This window comes from Wyeomyia smithii, chromosome 1 (genome assembly GCF_029784165.1).
Source record: "Wyeomyia smithii strain HCP4-BCI-WySm-NY-G18 chromosome 1, ASM2978416v1, whole genome shotgun sequence".
In the NCBI taxonomy this organism is placed as follows: Eukaryota; Metazoa; Arthropoda; class Insecta; order Diptera; family Culicidae; genus Wyeomyia; species Wyeomyia smithii.
The window spans coordinates 18427672-18449052 of record NC_073694.1 but is presented as its reverse complement, the minus strand read 5'-3'; the positions used below and the strand labels follow the sequence as shown (position 1 = coordinate 18449052).

At 40.7% G+C, this 21381-nt stretch overlaps 4 protein-coding genes across 12 annotated transcripts in view; 1 reads left to right on the top strand and 3 right to left on the bottom strand.

Annotated features, from left to right (window-relative positions):
• LOC129733993 (zinc finger protein 728-like) overlaps positions 1 to 10481 on the bottom strand; it is a 49428-nt gene extending 38947 nt beyond the window's left edge. The window contains exons 1-5 of one of the 8 annotated variants that reach the window (XM_055695658.1): positions 8713 to 10459; positions 8480 to 8641; positions 7784 to 8184; positions 6899 to 7354; positions 4826 to 6759 (exon numbers count right to left, since the gene is read on the bottom strand). In XM_055695658.1, the coding sequence (XP_055551633.1) occupies positions 5799 to 6759; positions 6899 to 7354; positions 7784 to 8184; positions 8480 to 8536 (1875 nt within the window). In that variant the 5' untranslated portion in view covers positions 8537 to 8641; positions 8713 to 10459 and the 3' untranslated portion in view covers positions 4826 to 5798. Of the gene's footprint in view, positions 1 to 4825; positions 6760 to 6898; positions 7355 to 7783; positions 8185 to 8283; positions 8448 to 8474 lie in introns of those variants that run through there. The other 7 variants (XM_055695664.1, XM_055695660.1, XM_055695661.1 and 4 more) reach the window with 7 other exon arrangements.
• A 1500-nt stretch (positions 10482 to 11981) lies between these two features.
• On the top strand, positions 11982 to 16512 carry LOC129733995 (zinc finger protein 595-like). 2 transcript variants are annotated; one of them, XR_008729754.1, is made up of 4 exons: positions 11982 to 12337; positions 12458 to 12940; positions 13009 to 14645; positions 14746 to 16512. XR_008729754.1 is itself a non-coding variant. In XM_055695669.1 (3 exons), the coding sequence occupies exons 1-3, from the start codon at positions 12084 to 12086 to the stop codon at positions 13940 to 13942; spliced, it is 1671 nt and encodes a 556-aa protein (XP_055551644.1). In that variant the 5' UTR covers positions 11982 to 12083; the 3' UTR covers positions 13943 to 16512. The 2 variants fall into 2 exon arrangements, 1 of the variants encoding a protein (XP_055551644.1); XM_055695669.1 differs by having other exon boundaries at positions 13009 to 16512.
• Positions 13795 to 21381, bottom strand: part of LOC129716610 (zinc finger protein 208-like) — a 27803-nt gene continuing 20216 nt past the window's right edge. The window contains exons 12-14 of the mRNA XM_055666445.1: positions 17606 to 17856; positions 16666 to 17148; positions 13795 to 16377 (exon numbers count right to left, since the gene is read on the bottom strand). Of these exons, the coding sequence (XP_055522420.1) occupies positions 16029 to 16377; positions 16666 to 17148; positions 17606 to 17856 (1083 nt within the window). The 3' untranslated portion in view covers positions 13795 to 16028. The remainder of the gene's footprint in view (positions 16378 to 16665; positions 17149 to 17605; positions 17857 to 21381) is intronic.
• LOC129733997 (zinc finger protein OZF-like) overlaps positions 17978 to 21381 on the bottom strand; it is a 9954-nt gene continuing 6550 nt past the window's right edge. Inside the window, exon 4 of the mRNA XM_055695671.1 lies at positions 17978 to 18087. The gene's annotated coding sequence lies outside the window, so the exon portion shown is untranslated. The remainder of the gene's footprint in view (positions 18088 to 21381) is intronic.

Sequence of the window (21381 nt, the reverse complement as noted above, 5' to 3'; positions counted from 1 at the left end):
TGGAGTAATTAAGCGCTCTCCATACATTAGACAATCGACTACGACGTTGAGTGAATCGCGCCTTAGGTAAAATTGTTCTACTTGAGAATTGCACAGATCTTTCTTCCTTGAAGGCCAATGTGCCTTGACGAACCGAATAACTTGTTGTAGTGTGTCATCGGCTCTGGTTTCCGCTTGAACCATTTTGAATGATAGCGGAAATACTTCAAGACTTTCGTTGATTACGCTTATAATCGAAGCCTCCATTTCAAGATTGGCAAATACAATATCTTCCTCTGGACGGACGTGCCGGTTGATCAATCGGAATAAAATATCCGCATGACCAAAACTTTCCGTTGAAACGTACCGAATATCGAGCTCGTAGAGGAGCAGTGTCAATGCCCATCTTTGCAAACGATTTGCCGTATATGTGGGAATCCCCCTTTTGGACCTGGAAAAAAAGCAAGCAGCGGTTTGTGATCGGTTTCGAGGATGAACTTCCGACCGAACAGCATTCAATGAAAGCGGGTAACAGCGAACACTAGTGACAAACCTTCCTTTTCGATCTGACTGTAGTTGGCTTCGGCTGACGTCAGACTTCGAGACACGTGACAAATGGCTTCGACCGTCCCGTCAGGAAGTTGATGTGCGATTCGAGCTCCCAGCCCAAATGCAGACACGATGATACCCAGCTTCGGGTTTAGTGGGTAAGCAGTGGGTGACTGGACCCCCACTCGAAATCGATCAAATGAAGCTTGGCAAGCTGATGTCCATTCAAATTTTGCCCCGCCTTCAGCAACTGGTCCATCGGATGTCGTAGCTTACGCATTTCGTTGACGTATTTGCCGTAATAATTTACGGTCCCCAAGTAGTAGCAAAGTGTAGAAACATCATGTGGTGGCGGCATACTGGCGATCGGAGCGATCTTGTCGGGGTCTGGCCTGATTACTTTACCATCCAGGATTTGTCCTAGATATTTGACCTGCTGCATGTCAAAACTATGCTCTTCTTCGTTGCGACCACCAACCAAAATGTCGTCGAGGTAACCAGCAGCACAGTTCAGCCCAGCCAACATTGTATCCATCAATTGTTGGAACGCGCCCGGGGCTGACTTGAAGCCGGGTGACAGGCGCGTGAATTGAAAGAGGCCTTTATGTGTGTTTATGGTGAGCAGCGGTTGGCTGACGGGATCCACCTCTACCTGTAGGTACACGTCGGATAAGTCAATGTGACTAAAAATCCGACAGTCGGCCATCTTCGCGAAAATATTCTCGAGCAGTGGTAATGGATACTGGTTCGGCTCAAGGACGCTGTTGAGACCAGTCGAGAAGTCGACACATATACGGACGGTTCCATTTGGCTTCCGTACTGCGACGATCGGTGCCGCCCAGTCGCGGAAATCCACCTTCCTCAGGATGCCAAGGGTTTGCAGGCGAAACAGCTCGTCTTCCACAAGACGCTCCATAGCGTAAGCTTCCGGCCGCTTTGGTCTGAATACCGGCTTGGGACTGCCCTTGAGAACCAACTTGACGGGAGTTTTGTTGCATAGTCCCATCTCATTTGTAAAGACTTCGGGCAATTGACCTTGAAGGATCGCCACACGTTACAGAACGACACGATCGGATGATTCCATGATCCGAACAAATCCATCCAGTCTATGCCTAGAATGTCAAGATGAACATTAGGAGATGCAACGAAGCACTTACCCTCTCGCGTGATGCCGTTGAGGGTGATACTGCACTCCAATTTCGCAACAAGTTCGAGCGGATCGCCTGACGCAGTTTTGGCACTGCATACGGTTGATTTCGCTTTTGGTCGACCGATCCTAGCCCAGGACCGTTGTGAAATTATCGATATGTTAAGCTGCAACTCGACGAATTTCCGGCGCTGGCCGATGCTCCGGACGGATACTATTTTCGAAAATGACTGTCACTTGTTCTTCTTTTTCTTTTTGTCAATGTGGCTGACCGAGTTGCTTGACGACGAGAAGCAGGTGCAATATCCCTCGCGATGTCCGTGCTTCCCACATTCGTTGCACCTATGGTCTTTAAACCGGCAATCCTTATTGAAGTGCATGCCTCCGCAGGACCAGCAGGGTGTCTTGGGTAGATCTCGGTTCTTGCTGCTATCCGAAGATGAATGCCACTTCGACGATGTTCGCTTGGGAAACGCAACAGCATTCACTGACGATGAACTACCTTCGACCATCACGGTGTCCTGTTTCAAATTGACCAAGCCATTACATTGCTCTACAAATTGTTGCAGGGTCAGGTCTGCCGATTCGTTGAATTTGTTTATAAAGCGCATTCGAATCTCCGCCTCTTGCTTGGATTTAAGGCTACATACATAAATAAGGCACTTAAATTGTTCCTCTGTTAACTCCGATAGCTTGAAGTCGACACAGGCTTTGTCACCATCCTCCTTAGTGGTCTGCAAGCAGTTGTATCGCCGTCGGAATATTGACACTGTACCACCGAACAGCGATTCAAGCTTTTCCACCGTCTCAGAGAAGGTGAATTTCCGCAGGAGTAATCGCACTTTTGCAGCGTCATCCAGCTTGCCGGCATCTTTGTCGAAAAGATCCACATAGCGGGAAAACCACGCATCGAACGTATGCCCGTTTTCCTTGTCGTAGATAAACTCCGCCATCTTACTGGACAGGGAATCCAGCACCGATTCGTCACGGAATAGACTGGCCACGGCAAGCTGCGTAGCGGCCAATTGCTGGGAAAGACCTGTTGATTGTTCAGGATCTGCACTACAACCTCTGTTAAGTTTGCTGACTGTGCTGGCTGTGGTTCTGCCATCACATTTAATCCCCTTTAGTTCCACGAAAAACGCTTTTTCCTCGGGACGAACGCGCTAAATTTCCACACGAAAACTCCTACCCCTCGTCGCCACTGTTGCGATATGTAAGTGAGGGACTACACACGATTTACATGAATAAAATGAACTTTATTGAAATTAACATGAACAACGTGTGTGCTATCGCAATTAAGAATAAAAAAAGATGACTTCGGCTTTCTCATCCGGTCACCGACGTTCGCGTTGGCATCTGTCAGGCTGACGGCTGTCAGTCGATGAGCCCTGCGGTGATGTCGATGGGGGGGCCTCCCAACACGTCGCATACAGCAAACCGCTTGCAACGGTGGGCGCTAACTCTCCTGTGCTACGACTTCGTAATCGAATACATCTCGACCACTCGGTTTGGTTATGCGGATGTATTATCACGCTTGATCGACAGTCATACGAAACCGGATGAAGATTTCATCATCGTTACTATCCAGTTAGAGGAAGACGTCGAAGTTTCATTAAATGAAGCTGTCAGTTCGTTACCAGTCACATTCAACATGATTCGGAAAGCTACGCTGAAGTGCCCGATCCTACAGCTTTCAGTGATTCAGTACAACCAGAAAGGATGGCCTTCCTCCGCAAGCAGCATCGAAGACGACAATTCTATCCTTACCGTGAATCCCTTGCTGTTGTAAAAGGCTGTTTAATGATGTCGGATCGATTGGTAATTCCGTCTAACTTTCGCCAACGTATTCTGAAGCAACTCTATCAAGGTCATCCCGGAATCGAGAAGATGAAAGCTATCGCTCGCAGTTATGTTTTCTGGCTAAAAATCGACCACGCCATCGAAAATTTTGTCAATAAATGCAACAACTGTTCCACCCGTTCGAAGACACCAACAAAGGTTACACTGCAATCATGGCCGCAAGCAACCACCAAGGGAACGAATTCATATTGATTTCGCTGGGCCGTTTTTCGACCAATCTTTCTTGGTAGTTGTCGATGCGCATTCAAAATGGCCGGACGTAAAGATCGTACAATCTCCAACCACACCAGCAGTTACTGAATTTCTGGATGAACTGTTTTCACGATTTGGAGATCCAGAAACTGTTGTATCAGACAACGGTTCGCAGTTTAGCTCGAATCACTTTGCAGCATTCTGCAAGGAGCATGAAATCCAGCATTTGCCGACAGCGCCGTATCACCCACAGTCGAACGACCAAGCAGAAAGATTCGTCGATACGCTGAAACGTTCGTTGATGAAAATTAACGAGGGGGAGAAGATTGCCAAGACGCTACAAGTATTCTTTCAGACGTACCGTTCAACACCAAGCCGTTCACTACAAGGAAAATCGCCGAAGAACTGATGCTGGGTCGGAAGATGCGGACAATCATCAGCCTACTTAAACCAACACAACGTCAGCCAGCCACCGTGAACCAGAAACAGAATGAGCAATTCAATAGAAAACATGGCACAGTTTCCCGTCCGTTTCAAATTGGAGACAAAGGGGTTTATTACGGAAGTCACTTCACGGTGAGATGACAACCGTAATCGGCATTTTCATCGTGAGATTTTTTCACTTCGTTCTCACCGTGAGGTGACATCCGTAATACGCCTCAAAGTCTATGCCAAGGTATACACTGCCAATAAGTGGATCTGGTCAGCAGGAGAAGTAATCGAAGCTTTTGGTAACGTCAATTAAAACGTGTTGCTGGAAGTTCAGCATAAAAGACGTAAGCTGTTTCGATCGCATGCAAACCAGCTCAAGCACCGTGAAGCAGATGGCAATCCGCTCTAGTCAACAAGTGAACTGAGCATTCTAGTTGACATGTTTAGACTTCATCCTGTACCAACAACAACCATGCATGAGACGACAGCAGAAGGCGCCAGTCGAAAACCCAATTCTACAAGACATCTTGGAGTTACCAGCTAGACATGAAAATGAACCAGATAATTTTCATGAACAACAAGTAGACGCAGAAACCCTAGAACAACCAGTAACACCTGTTCTCCCAACAACGGGATGCAGTTCTGAAGTCCAAAACCGCCCACAACGCTTAATTAGAATGCGTTCAAGGTTTGAGCCGTACCTGGTGTTCTGGAAATCAGAGGAGATAGATGTTACTACTAACAGACCAATTGTAGCATCAAAGTAACCGAGTCTGCGGTGACAAGTGGGTAGATGTGAAAAATCTATTCATTCCTGAATTACTTTCCAAACTAACAAGTTTATACTAAATAAAGATCCTAGAAATAGTTCGTCTAGTCTTTCCAATTATTCTGAGTGTAATTCGGATGTAACAAACTGAACCAGTGTACAGGTTTAATAATGGATCAAAATGTGTAGTTAAACCTTCAGAAAAACACATATTCTTTATCACGCTTTATTACAACACTTTTCATCCACTCCTAATATTATCATCTTGTTTATTTACATTGCTAAATTGGTACCCTCGTTTGACAATAATTTGGTTTATTTGGTTTCATCTTTGCGTGACTCTATATTATAAACATAGACTCTGGCGGAAAAAGTTTTCAAAACCAAATTCCCTGAAGTATAACATTAATTTCCTTGATGTTTTTCAGCATTCGGTACAGAAAAGGGCAACGTAGATTAACGCAACTCTGAAATCCCAGTGAAAAATGTATTCAATTGGATATGAAACTGAAACGTAGTGGTCCCTCACTAGCTTTTTATGCTAGAAAAATCATTTCAATCATTTTTTTTGCTAGAGTGTTGATTAAAAAAGAATCGCCTCTCGGTTAAAATTTTTTTCCTGAATATTTTTTAATTTTCCCTGATATTCCCTGATCGAAAAATAAATTCCCTGACATTCCCCGATTTTCCAGGTATTGGACACCCTGGCCCTAAGTAGAGCTGTACATTAACCTGCGGCAGGGCGGGTTGTCTTCGCAGCGCAGGCCGCGCCAGTATGACCACGGCCTCAAGCTACGAACGCGTTTTTTCAAAAAATAAACGATTATTTTTGAGAAACGCTACGGTTTTCATTGATCGCAAAACTAATTACACAGGAAGAGTTTCATCCTGAAAACTTGTGATCAATTTTTGTTTAGCGATTATTTGTGTTAGCCTTAGGTGCTTCTGCGATTTCTTGTGCCTCCCCAACACCTCCTTTGTCCTGTATGCACCACCGCATATATCACATTTGTAAGGTCGTAAGGTCGCTTCCGTGTGTACGCTTTCATGAGATCGTAGATCAAGCACTGACTTGAATGATACGCTGCAAACAGTGCATTTAACAGGTCGTTCGTTTGAATGGCTAAGTATGTGCTTCCTAAGACCAAAAGGAGATTGAAGTATTCTCCCGCAAATTTTACATTTATGCGGGCACTCCGAGAAATGCTTCTCCTTATGTTTTCTCAAATTTATTGCTGTTTTATACGATGAACCGCAAATATCGCAATCAAGAAGTTGTGTCACAATATTTTGCTCGGATGTGAAACTTTCACGATTGGAAAAATGCGTTCGTTGATGTTTTCTTAGACTGTGTTCTGACCTCAGAGATAGACCGCAAATATTGCACTGGAAGGGCCGTTCATTAGTATGATAAAACAAATGCTGCTTGAGCAAGCAAGGAATTCGAAACCTTTTTCCGCAAATTTCGCATGTATGCGTCCCCTCGGAGGTGTGCGTTTCCATATGGACTCTCATATTAGAAACTGACTTATACGACAAACCGCAAATATCGCAAGCAAAAGGTCGTTCTTCAGTATGAGAAAGCATGTGCTTTAGAAGGTTTGCTCTATACTGATGTGGTTTCCCACAAATCGTACACTCGTGCAGCTTTTTGTGGTGGGTTTTCATTTTTATCCTAGGACTCACAGTGGTGCTCTGATGAAGCTTGGTATGTAAATGAAGTGGTCTCATTTCTTTGTACTGTTTACCGCATATGTCGCAGGTGTATTGAGATGAACCATTACTTTGACTGTCATCAGTTCGGTTCGGCTCCAAACTTGCCGTATCACTACAACAGAAAAATTGTGTGATAAATTGAGTTTGGTCGCGAGACACCGCGAAAATTACAAATAGATTCAATCTACTCTTGTTTAATTTTATCATGGAACTTTTTCATCCATAACTGCATTAAACATGTCAATACTTACCCTGGGGAGGGATCGACCTTGTGGATCTTCATATGATTTTTCAAAGCATTATGGCTCTTGTATGACGCATCACAGATGTCGCATTTGAAGGGCCGAGCATCACTGTGACTACGCATATGTGTTTTCAGTTGACATTTACTTCCACATGTTCTACCGCAGATCAGACACTTATAAGGACAATCTGTACGGTGAAAGTTCATGTGGGACGCTAAGCTCATTTTTTGGGAAAACCTTCGCCTGCATATGTCACACTCAAAATTTTGATCGGCATGAGCATTTTTATGGTACTGCAAACGTGCAGCAGTGCGGAATGTTCTGCTGCAGATATCACACGCAAAAGGTCGTTCCCCGGTGTGAATTCTTCTATGATTCTGCAAGGTGAAGTTCTTTCTAAATTTTTTATTGCAGAATTCACAAGCGTGATTTTTATTGCGTGTTTTCGAATGCTCCGAGTTGCTGCGAAGAAAAAAGGTTTCCATTTAATGTTAGATTTTAATTATTTTTTTAGTTTGAGCCTAATTTGAAATAAGACAGTGATTCCAATAGAAATTATTTCGAGTATATTTTGTACTAGACTTAATTTGAGATACCCTCATGGTGTTTTCAGTTTTCTTTGCAGCTTTCTGTATGAATTTCAGAGCAACATTTGATTTTGGAGATTAGAGATTATTTTATATATTGGCCTTCAGAAGCTTCTTTGGCACTATGAAATTTAATTTGAGATCATTTTCTTTTTTTATTATTTTGTCCAGGTAAAATCAGTGAATCTAACAAAATCAGAAACTCTCCAGTTTGAGAAAGGCTTAGACTTCAAAAATGAAAATTTCGGAGCTAAAAGCTGTACGAATTGGATGACCTTTGAGTATAAAATGAGGGCAAAATTACCTGCAACTGGAAGCTACAATTTGGTTATAAGCGGCTGTAACCTCAACTGCATCGGTGATATCCATCACCGGTTTTTGTTTCACATCAGTTGAACCTTTTTTTGGTGCGCTTGTTTCATTCGGTTTAACAGAGCACCAATCGTTACTAGCGAGCAGAGGTACTTCCACAGCGCCGGGTATTATAAGCTCTTCTACCTTGATTGTAGAATGGAATTCTTCTACATTTATTAGGCTGGATTCCTCCATTTCGCACAAATCATGTACTAGCAAAATAATCTTTTTATTTGTACAGTTTGCCGTTTTTCCTGTAGCAGTTAAAAATTCACAGAATTTAGCAATAATTTTTCCGACTCGAACAGGTAAACATAACCATGTCATAGCGTGCACGCTAAAAGCTATAGCCTGAAAGCATAACAAATCACTCCGACTAAAATCAACTATGAACCAATGATATAAAAAAAAATCGAGTGAACGCGAAACACATATAAAAGACCAACTTACAACTTACGTGTTGGGTAATTTTGCAATGCGAACGCTGCGTAATTTCAACTTAATAGATTTTAAATATGCCTTTACCCAATTGTGGTGTTTTGATGAATAAAGCCAACGTTTAGTAGTTTGAACCCAAAATTGAATGAGAAATCAAGCTGGTTGAAAAATTACGAGTGAAGCTTACAATCACACTCACTTACCTAACCTTACCAACTAGACGAAGGCCTGTGTGGCCTTTGCTGTATCTAAGATTCGACTCCATTGTACTCGATCCCTGGCTGCTCGTAGACACTCTTGCAGACTGCTTAGGCTGCGGAGATCTCCTTCCACTTGACCGATGCACGTTGTGTGCAACGACGCCGTGTTCCTGTTGGGCCGTTGTAGATAATCATTTTAACTGGGCTTTCGTCTCACATCCTTACGACATGCCCAACTCACCGTAGCCTTCCGATTTTAGCCGTATGAAATATAGTAGGTTCCCCTAGGAACTGATACAACTCGTGGTTCTTTCGTCGTCTCCATGTCCCATCTTCCATCTACACCCCACCGTAGATCGTACGCAGCACCTTCCGTTCCAAAACTCCAAGAGCGTGGAGGACCAGCGTCTCCACTATCGGTGTTTTTCAATGGTCAACTTTGAGTGTTTTTCAATGGTCAACTTTGTGAAGCGGCAAATTTCATTCGATTGTAGCACTTTCCAAAGTAAGCGCGCTTTCTGACCATAATGCGTCTTTTATCTCTCTGCTAGTATCATTGTCGGTCGTCACTAGTGAGCCCAAATACACAAACTCATCTATCAACTCGATTTCGTCACCGTCAATCAGAGTCCGTGGTGGGAAGCTAACAGAGCCTCTACCTGTGATGTATTTCGTTTGTAGCTGAAGAAACGGCATTTAATCCTCAGTTTACACATCTAGCACTAATGGGGTACCATCCGATCACGCGTTGACGCATCGTATCCAGTACTAAAAAACCGGTTCCCAGCTTTTCCACACCGTCTGCCCTGTCCAGTAAAGTTTTTGCAGTGCTACAACCTCGAAGCTGCGTGGATTTTACTCGTCTTAGATGGTCCTATCTGTGGAACTGCCGATTGCTGCTGCTGGTTAAATCTCGGCTCTTATTCTACTCGAGCTGTTCGCTCAGCAATAACATCACCAGGCTTAACACGCCATTTTTTTGTTCCTCGTCGATTATCTTTATATCACATACAAAAGACATACGTAACACTCAGGAAGAAATCTCCCAAAAAAGTTGGTACAAAATGAACTACTCGAAAGTACCAACCTCTGTAAAAAAAAACCTCTGTTTGAGTTGTCTTTGAAGGCAGTGTACCTGCGCAGCCCTGCATTTGTCTCGTTCCTACTCGAAAAATTCTGCATTGATTTTGTAAATAATTTTTTGACAGTTCCTTATGGGATTTTCTTTGGGGCTCGATAAGGCCGAGAAAAAGAAAATTCATTTTATTCATTATTTATCGAGCAGTTTGACAGGGCGAGGTACGGAGTACTATGGGGCAACGTGTACCAGAAAAAAACGCCAGTGTTACGTATGTCTTATGTATGTGGTAACTCCGTCAGAGCGATCCATCCCCGCTGTGAGCGACGTCAAGTGCTCTCTTGCGAAGCGATTCATGAATCACTGCACAGTAGACTGTCGCAAAAAAATCGATGTTGTAAAAGTCGAGGTGCTCAGCCCTAAATTGGAAGATAATGTTATTTATGGCATTTTTGTAGAACATTTCGACTTTCTAAAAAATTGTTTTCAGGTTGCCCAAACGTGATTTATGAAAAAATGATTTTTTAAAGCTACAAAACCACTCTTTTGCACTTTTTTCAAATCTGTTCGATTCCTACATTTTCCCATATTTTTGTATTTTTTCGGGAATGTTTTTGAATATTTTGCATGGTTTAGTTCAGCATCGCATTCATTCGACTCACAGAGCCCATTGAACATCGCAAAAAAGTGTTTTTTTTTCTCATAATTTTTAGATAAAACACATATAAAAAAATTTGTTGGTCAAGAACTAACATTTATACCACATACATAAGACATACGTAACACTGGCGTTTTTTTCTGGTACACGTTGCCCCATAGTACTCCGTACCTCGCCCTGTCAAACTGCTCGATAAATAATGAACAAAATGAATTTTCTTTTTCTCGGCCTTATCGAGCCCCAAAGAAAATCCCATAAGGAACTGTCAAAAAATTATTTACAAAATCAATGCAGCATTTTTCGACTAGGAACGAGACAAATGCAGGGCTGCGCAGGTACACTGCCTTCAAAGACAACTCAAACAGAGGTTATTTTATAGAGGTTGGTACTTTCGAGTAGTTCATTTTGTACCAACTTTTTTGGAAGATTTCTTCCTGAGTGTTACGTATGTCTTATGTATGTGGTTGTAGCGCGACTTACTACACCGTACCCACAAAATAGGTCTGAAAGTTAAGTTAAACTTACAACAACATCGTAGTTATTGCTTTCCTTGTTCGATCTGGTCAAAAAAGACGCCATTTCTAAATAAACATTGTTGAATGGTGAGACATTTTTAGTGCTATCACATACATAAGACTTACGTAACACTCAGGAAGAAATCTTCCAAAAAGTTGGTACAAAATGAACTACTCGAAAGTACCAACCTCTGTAAAAAAACCTCTGTTTGAGTAGTTTCTGGAGGTTGTGTACCTGCGCAGCCCTGCATTTGTCTCGTTCCCACTCGAAAAATGCAGCATTGATTTTGTAAACAACTTTTTGACAGTTTCGTAAGGGATTTTGTTGAGGGCTCGAGTAGAGCCGCTATGAAGAAAATTCATTCCGTTCATTTTGTCGAGCAGTTCATACTGGTGTTGGTACCGGGTGATGTGGGGCAAAGAGTACCAAAAAAAATCGCCAGTGTTACGTATGTCTAAGTATGTGGTGCTGTCGTAAATGCTTAGTGACCCCGAAGACATCGCCGGTGAGTAGAAAAGCTCTGCAAAATACCAAATTTCTTAGAAACTAGTTTTGTTTTTTTCCTTACGCCAGAAGCGGATGAGAATCCTGCACTTCGGCAACTCCCAATCGATTCTTGGGGACTGAATCCGGAAATATACGCTATACTGATCGGTATGATTACACAATCCTTCCAACTCGTCTCGAAGTATGATTCTGGCCTAAGAAAGTTGAGTATTTAAGTAATTTAAGTAAAGTGAAAAAATAAATGTTATTGTTTATTGTTTTGTTACATAACTTGTTTTCATTCTTGGCTGGTTTTTCCACTTTCGCTGATGCATTAAACAAAGGTTACGAATTTGGCCTTGCTTTAATGCTTGAGCGGAAGTTGGAGAGATCAGCCTTTACATAATCACTCCTCTTTTCTGAATGTTAAACGTAATAGACAACACCACAACGCGGTATTTGTTCTAACAAACTCGTTGTTAAGATAACAAAACCAACGCTGTTAAAATAACAACAAATAGGGCTTTGAATTCTAGTTATTTTGACAGTGAAACAGTTAAAACGACTGCGTAGCCCTCGGCTACTGTTTTCGTTAAAAATACTACAGGCATAGTTAAAATGAATGTTCCACGCGTTCGGTTCGAAATCGTCGGGGCTCTGTAAATAATTTGAACCCCATTTATAGTTAAACTTGCTACAACCTTTTTTTCAGTGTAGTTACACTCACAGTAGATTCTATTCAAAGTAATTTTTACGTCAAGGTGAAATGCTCTCAGCGTGCAATGTTTTTGTTTATGAGCTCGAGTTAGAAAAACACTAAACTCTAGTGAAACTAACGAGGCATTAAAAGATTACTTTGTTCCGTGTTGTCGGAATGGAGGAAATAAACCTAATGAAGATGGAAGGTTTCACTCCTACAATAAAGGTAGAAGAATTGATAATATTCGACGCTGTGGTTACAGAAGGAAAAATCCCGTTCATTAGCAGCGATCGGTGCTCTGGTGAACCGTCTCTAGCGAACGCCCCAAGTGAACGTATAACTAATGTAAAACAAGAACCTGTGACGGACATCACCGATGAAGTTGAGACTACAGCAACTTGCGACGAAATTGCCGCTTCTAGCTTCAGGTAATTTTAGTTATTTGGTTTTCAAAACTGCAAATTATTCAATTCGTGTACAAAACTTTCGAATTTTGGGTCAATACAAGCTAGGAATAACATGAAAAACCTTTATTTTTTTCTTTGCAGCAACTCGGACAGTTCGGAAATACGTAATACCGCTGTTGGAGATCATTCGCGAAAAAAGTACGCTTGTGAGTTTTGCAACAAGGAATATAGAACGAAATGCAACTTGAAGGATCACACAAGAACTCACACCGAGGAACGACCTTTTGCGTGTGATATCTGCACTGGAACATTTCGCACAGCTGAATGTTTGCGGTATCATAAGAGTGCTCATACAGGTCACCGGAACTTTGAGTGTGACATTTGCCAGCGACGTTATTCCCAAAAATCACATCTAACGGCCCACAAAAAGACACACCGCGCAGATTGTCCTCATAAATGTTCGATTTGCAATAAAGCATTCGCAACTAGTTCTCTTCTCCAACGACATATGCACACTCACAGCGATGCCCGAGCCTTCAAATGCGACATCTGTGATGCATCATTCAAGAGCCGTGATGTTCTGAGAAATCATATGAAAAGCCACAAGGTCGAGCCCTCCCCAGGGTAAGTATTTATTGTACCAAAAATTGACAAGAATATCAATTGGATGGATTTTTTTTTTGCTGTTGCAGCAACACAGAAGGTTTGGACCCAAATCAGGCTGGTAACAGCCGAAGCGATGGTTCAACGAAATACACCTGCGACATATGCGGCAAACAGTACAAACAAATGGCTTCACTTCATTTACATCTGAGGCTTCATCAGAGCACCACTGTGAGACCTAAACATAAAACCCAAAACAGAAAGCAGCACGAGTGTACGGTTTGTGGAAAAAGAAATCAGAGCAGAGCATTGCTCAAAAAGCACATGCTTTGTCATACTGAAGAACGGCCTTTCAATTGCGATATTTGTGGTTCATCATACAAGTCAGCTTATGACGTGGACGTTCATAAGAAATGGCACACCTCCGAGAGACCGTATAAATGCGAAATTTGCGGAAAAGGGTTTCTTGTTCCATCCAGGCTGATGCGGCACTTGTTTTGTCATACTAATGAACGGCCTTTCAAGTGCAATATTTGCGGTCTATCATTGAGGTGGGAATACAATCTAAGAAATCATAAACTAAAGCATAATGCAAAGCGGGAGAGCTTTACAACCGAGCAAAGTCCTGTGGCGCACTCTGAAAAACAACTACTCAATTGCGATATTTGCGGCTCATCGTATAAAACGCCTATAAACTTGAAAAAACATAGAGAAAAGCACTCGGAGAGTTCGCATAAATGCGAAATATGTGACAAAGAATTTCCAATTGCTTACAAACTGAGGCAGCACATGCTTTGTCATACTAACGAACGACCTTTTAAATGCAATATTTGTAGTTCATCGTTCAAGTCGATTTACCAACTACAAGCTCATGGAAAAACGCACAATTTGCAGCCGGATCTTTGCTCGGAAGAACGACTTTTTAAGTGTGATATTTGTGGTGATACATACAAGACCAGTTCCGCGTTAAAGGTGCACGAGACAAAGCACCTAAGGCAAAAATTAGTCAAAAGAGAAAAATGACCAGTCGATACTGTTTTAGGCCGATTCGTTACTTACAAATTTTACGGGTAGAACTAACGTGGGAGTTTTGTTTAGTTCCTACCATGCAACATTAGGCCCTCGGGCAAGAACTGTTTGTTAAGGTGGATTGTTCTGGTCATACACAGTTCTATGTCGGGGTGGAACATAAAGTGGAATTTCCTGAAGTGATCAGAAAATAAAATCACGAGCAAATCGAGAATGGAAGTGATGATCCGATAAAGCTTCAGGTCACCGGCAAACAACTGCCTTGTGGAACATCCTAGTTGATTGAAAAAGACTCCGAACAAGTTGCATGTAACTTCACTAAAGCGCATCGAGTGGTTAAGTACGAACGGATCCATTCAACCAGAGAATCGGGAGGCCTAACGCTCCTAATTTGTTGCAATAAATGGTCGATTTAAATGAAGAAATCATATCTGTTTTTCCAAGTTACCGGCATTATTACGTCTGTGATTTTTATCGTAACAACAACAATGCAAAATTTTATTTATTTTCAATAAGGCCGATACAAACTTTATTTTAATTTTATTTTGAAAATAGGAAGGGGAAGAAAAAAGTTCAAGCCGTTTTGTTAATATTATTGACTTTTCGACAGCGTATATGCTTAATTTAGCAACAAACAAGTCCAGTGACAGTAAAAGTGTCATCAAAAGGCAAGCCAGATGATTAATAATGATCATAGGTAATGTGATATTTTTCAACAAACTTTGGCATGCAAGTTACAAACGTCGTAACTTGCACACATTTTTTCATGAAAGTTACTTCTTTTTTTTTCTTTTCAGTGTTATTTATTTTTTGATTCCCTTTAGCTAACTTTGATACCCGTTGACATAAAAACTATTCAAAGTTTGTATCAGCCTTATAAGGAGAATATTTTTTTTTAACATTTTTTATACATGGCATATTCGTAGAGAATAAAATCTAATCAAGTTAACCAATTCTGTTCATACCATTGAAGTAAAAATTCATGTTCATGTTCATGAAGTGAAAATTAGGTGTACAAAGTACAGTCAGGTTTTTTTTACGCGGGGGATACGTACCTCGTAAAAACAACCGCGTTAATTCAAAAATCCGCGTAAAAAAAACCGCGTTAATTAAAAAATACGCGTAAAAAAACCTCGTAAAAAATCCGCGTATAAAAAACCGCGTAAAAACCTGACTGTACATAATCATTCTGCTAAGGAGAGCTCACTGCTTTCTCAACTTACCTTACCAAACAGTCCCGGGCCGTGGAGCTCTGCAATCTGCGTAGGGTCAAACCTTGCCCGCGTCTCATCTCTGATGGGTTGGTTTCAAGAACCATCTTTACCGGACTGTCGTCCGACAAGCTTAGAGGCAGGCCGGGAGAACTGATAACCATTCCCTCCTACAGCCCCGCTTTGTGTTGGAAACTTATCAAAAAATCATTATTCTGGAGTTGTGTGTTAGCTCAAACCAACTGAGATTCTCGTTGAAAATACGTATTAATTACTCTTACGGCGTTAAGTAACAAACCGACCCAAAAATACCATCATTTTTATTTGTGATTCAGTTGTGCTCGAAAGAGGTGCTTTTTCGTTTTCCCGTGCAACTTTAACGAAGCAATTGTCTTGAATGAAAAAGTGCAAATATCACATTTGTAAGGCCGTTCCTCCGAGTGCGTTTTTTCATGAACTTGCAGTTTACATTTTGTTTTGAATGATAACCTGCAAATGTTGCACGCATAAGGCCTTTCATTAGCATGGGTTAGCATATGCTGCCTTAGTTTGTAAGGAGTAAGAAATTGTCTCTCGCAGATTTCGCATTGAATGGGGATTTCCGAGGAATGCTTTTCCTTATGTTTTCTCAAATTTATAGCTGTTTTAAACGATAAACTGCAAACATCACAATTGAGAAGTTGTTCTTCAGAGTGAGCAGCGACAGGATTTTGCTCGAATGTAAAGCTCTCACGCTTTACACTATGTGTTAGTTTATGAAATCTTAGAGAAGATTCTGACCTTAACGATCGATTGCAAATATTGCATTTAAATGGCCGTCCGTCAGTATGACATATCATGTGCCGCTTTAGCGAGGTCGAATATGGAAATTATTTTCCGCAAATTTCGCATTCATACCGTCTCTCGGCAGTATGCGTATTTCTATGGACTTTCATATCACGAGCTGACTTATATGATAAACCGCAAATATCGCAATTAAAAGGTCGTTCTTCAGTATGAGAAACCATGTGCCTTATGAGCGATGTTCTACTCGGTCTTCTTTTTCCACAAATCGTACACTCGTGCAGCTTTAGGTTGTAGGTTTTCACCTCGGTGGTACTCTGATGAAGCTTCGTATGTAAGTGAAGTGGTCTCATATATTTGTACTGTTTACCGCATATGTCGCATGTGTACTTGGGGAGCCCAACACTTCGATTTGGTTCAGAACCTTCAACGTCACTGCAATAGAAAAAATAAAAAATAAATTGGTTCACGATCAGCGTGATAAATTGAGTTTTGTCGCGAGACAAAATGAAAATATATTTGAATATCAAACAAAGCACAATGAATATACAGAAATATTTGATTTCAAGCAACGTGATTCTTTTTAACAGCAATAATACTTCTATGTACTGAATCATGCTCCATTCGTCTCTTAGTTGAATCGAAGTTGTTCACATTCCAACAGCTTTGTATCTGTTTCCCTTACAAGGGCTGAGTTTTAAATTTAAATATGTCAATACTTACCCTGGGGAGGGATCGACCTTGTGGATCTTCATATGATTTTCCAGAGCACTATGACTCTTGTATGACGCATCACAGATGTCACATTTGAAGGGCCTTGCATCGCTGTGACTACGCATATGTTGCTGGAGGTGATATCTAGTTCCACATTTTTTATCGCAAATCAGACACTTATAAGGGCAATCTGTGCGGTGAAAATTCATGTGGGACGCCAAGGTTGATTTTTGGGAAAACCTTCGCTTGCATATGTCACATTCAAAGAGCCAGTCTCCTGTATGAGCATTTTTATGGTGCTGCAAACTTTCAGCAGTGGGGAATGTTCTGTTGCAGATATCACACGCAAAAGGTCGTTCACCGGTGTGGATTCTTCTATGATTCTCCAAGTTGAGTTTTGAGCTGTATTTTTTATTGCAGAATTCACAAGCGTTCTTTTTGTGTGAATGACCACCAACATCGGTATTGCGCATTTCCGACTCGTTAGAGTTGCTGCAAAGAAAAAAAGGTTTCCATTCAATTTCAAGTTTTGATTTTTTCAATTTGGGTACAGTTTGGAAAAAGGCAGTGGTTCCAATTGAGCTTGAGATTGCATTCGTAGCAAATTATGTTGGTTATCCTTTGCATTCCAGAACTAAATTGGGGAACCTTTACGGTGTTTTTAGTTTTCTCCTTATTTTGAACTGTCAGCTGAGTTTTTCACGTTCTTAAAAGTAGAAGCAAAAATGCCAAGACCCTCTGTACGTTGCTAAAATATACTTTCTAGAAATCTTGAAACAAAATTACATGGAAAATACTAACTGCAGTATTGGGTGTCTTAAACATAAGAAAACAGCTGAATTATACATTCGTATTTTCAAACGAAAACTTGCAAAATTTTAATTTTTCGATTAAATAATTTATATATGAAGTTATACCGATTGAATCCGAAAAACGAGCATAAAGTTACCTGGAGCTGAACGCTGCTGTAGTCTCAACATCATCGGTAATCTCCATTTTCGGTTCTTGTTTCACATCAGTAAAACCTTTCCTCAGGGCGTCCGTTACAGTCGGTTCCTCTTCCGTAGCTACAGGGTCGGATATTAATAGCTCTTCTTGCTTGATTGGAGTAGATACTTCCATCTTTGTTAAACTGAATTCCTCCATTTCGCACAAACAATTCACGTGCTGAAATCGAAATTTCGCTTTGATGTGATGATGCTTTCTTTTTCACTCGATTTAGCTTTAAAAAGTAGCAGTACAAAACTCATCAATATTCTACCGACTCGAACTAGTAAACAAAAACATGCCATAGACTGCACGCTAAAAGCATACTGTTTACCTTGATGTAGTAAATTACTCCGCATCTAGAACAGGACGTGACAAGAAATACTCAAATAGAGATTTTTTATCACAACTACCAGTCGTGGACGGTTGATATGGAGATTTCACCTGCAGAAATAATTTAAACTTAGTTGATTGAGATTCAATCTATTATTGAAAGTTTCAAAAATATGAAGGCGATGGCAATTTCAACATTTTAATCAAACATCTTCCTGAGAGCACAATGGAATTTAAAAAAAAATTCATTTGCTGTTTCAAAATTGCATATTTTCCCAAATTATGGAAAAATGCAAACATTGCTCCAATCATAAAGCCGGATAAGAATCCAGCTGAGGTTTCAAGTTATCGGCCAATCAGTTTGCTTTCTTCAATAAGTAAACTGTTTGAGAGAATTATTCTTAACAAAATGATGTCACACATAAACGAAAATTCAATTTTTGCAGATGAACAGTTTGGATTTCGCATTGGGAATTCCACTACTCATCAATTGCTTAGAGCTATGTACTAATATTGAACCGTTGCGAACCAGAGTGGTCTATGTGCCATCGAGCAAATTGTTCAGGAGAAGCAATTTTCGAAAAATCTCTGAATAAAATTCTGTTCAACGGATTCTTTCGAACAAAATGTTCTAATAAAAAGGTTATGAAGTGGTTCAACATTGGGATACATAAAATTAACAGTTTCTTTGCGAAATCGGTGATTTTATCTCACCAATGTACATAGACCACTCTGACTTCATATAAATATTCACTGGAATCCTCGAATCGTTTCGGAACAGAGTGGTCTATGTACACAAACCCGGTAAATGACAAAGAAAATGACGGTAAATCGTATAAAATGGCTAGTGTCACATGTTATATGATACATACAGTGTCGCGATCTTTCATCGCTTCGCACTTCGGTCCAACCCTTTCAATGCGATACGCAGCGGTCAAAGTGACACAGCCCTGTGCGTTGTTAACGCGAACTAAACGTCATATACGTCCAATAAGGTATATTACAAAGGAGTGGTAGATACGATTTCAATATGCGATCAGAGGTGGCGAGTAAAAAGTTGTGACGTCACAACAATCGTTTACGTTCGGCCACATACTTAGACATACGTAACACTGGCGATTTTTCTTGGTACTCTTTGCCCCACATCACCCGGTACCAACACCAGTATGAACTGCTCGACGAAAATGAACGGAATGAATTTTCTTCATAGCGGCTCTACTCGAGCCCTCAACAAAATCCCTTACGAAACTGTCAAAAAGTTGTTTACAAAATCAATGCTGCATTTTTCGAGTGGGAACGAGACAAATGCAGGGCTGCGCAGGTACACAACCTCCATAAACTACTCAAACAGAGGTTTTATTTTAAAGAAGTTGGTACTTTCGAGTAGTTCATTTTGTACCAACTTTTTTGGGAGATTTCTTTCCGAGTGTTACGTATGTCTTATGTATGTGGTTCGGCATTCCGTGCGGATATTCGACAAATTGTTCTTTTTTCGAGTTTTTAACGTTCTACGGTTACCAAAAAACGCGATTGCGATCGTGTTCAGTTAAACTTGGTGGTGTTTCGGTTTCGGGAGCCAAAAAGTTATGCATAAGCATGCATGCTTCTCCCAAAAATCCCGATGATGAGAAACGCTGGCGTTTGTTCTGTCGGCTACCGGATCTTCCCGCGAACTTTAATGTTTGCTCACAACATTCCCGCGCGGAGTATTCTGAACATAGGTTCCAGGCCGATTCCCGGCGCATCGGAAGGTAACGTATCAATCTGTCCACAAGTAATTGTTTACGTTTCAGCCGTTCCAACAATTTTTACACTTCCACCGGCGAATCTATCATCACGAACGGTGCGAGCCAGATCCGCGCTGGTAGCAGAGCTATCACATGAAGCAGAGGCACGAGGGAGACACGAGGCAACACAAGGCAAATGCACCAGCTGAAGAATGCGCTCTTTCGGTCGAGCAGGTCAAAGCACCGGCGAGAACGTTTTTTCGACTGGGGCTGGCGGTGGCTTGTTGGATGAAACGAGTCAACCAATGACTGAGCGCTCTACTTACGACGATATTCATCCACAGATCAATTGTCAAAAATAAACTAAAAACTCAAAACCTACGATCCATCGTTGATCGCAAGAGGTTGAAAAAACGAAATATTCAGGCATAGGGATTTGAAGTAATTTACAAGAGAATACGTTATCGTTTTCGTCAGTCAATTTTAAAAGATTTCGTAATATATTAAAATATCTGGGAGACACATGTTGTTTCTGATATTATCATAGTACAAAAATATAATGCATTCCATACGATTTACGATCCATATTTCAAACAAAATTTATACATGTTCCTGCGCCAAACTGTGTATAATTGGTTGTTGTGACGTCACGATCTCAGCACGCGAAAAATGTTGCTATCTAACACTTGCAACCACGCTCATCTACCGCTCTTTCGTATATACCTTATTGATATACGTCCAACGTCAAAAAAAAAGAGAAAGATTGTAGACTTAAAACGGAAACGTGTTCGATAAGCCTCTGTCACATCAAGCGAGTTAAAAACTTCAATTTTTGCTATAAATAAATAATAAGTTAACCCTTAAACTTACACCTAATAGTTAGACTATCTAAAACTTAAAAACTGTTAGTACGGTGCGGAAAAGTAGTACAAAATAGTACGGAAAGTTGAAAGACACATAGTACGTAAAAAATATAGGTTAGTAACATGCATAATTAAAAGAAAACTTATGCTATCACAGTAAACTAAAATCATAGGTTGTGCTACAGCCGCGGTTTAGAAGAAAGGCAAGACTGCACTGAACATCTAACAGCAACAAAAAAATAAGTCCTACACGTGACACGCATACAGTAAGGTCGCTTTTTACGCGGTTTTTTCTACGCGGGTTGCTTTCCTCCATTACTCAAAAACGGTACAAGATATCGACCTCAATTCAATCACGTTTTCTGTTTTAGGCCACGAGTGATCATATATCAGTTTTTAAAAAAAATCGCAATTTTTGGTGTAAATACTCAAAATTTTAAATATTGAATTTTGGTCTCTAGATTGGCCACCATAATATTCAAACGAGGTTTTAACGTCTTAGGATGGTTTTCTTTGTTATATTTGCAACTCAAAAAAGTCGTTTTCTACGCGGGCCCATACAAATTTGGAACGTATACCACGCGTAAAAAACGACCTTAGTGTATTCCCCACTAGATTAAACTAAAAAACACTAAACGTAAGTTTTTGTTCATACCATATATACAATTATAAACCATATAAAATCAAACTATATAAACTACATGCAATCAAACTATAGATATATATAAAATCCATGCAACTACCATTTGTACAAATACTTATATGTGTCATATATATATTTCATTGATAGGAATTTTTTAACAAATGCACGTACG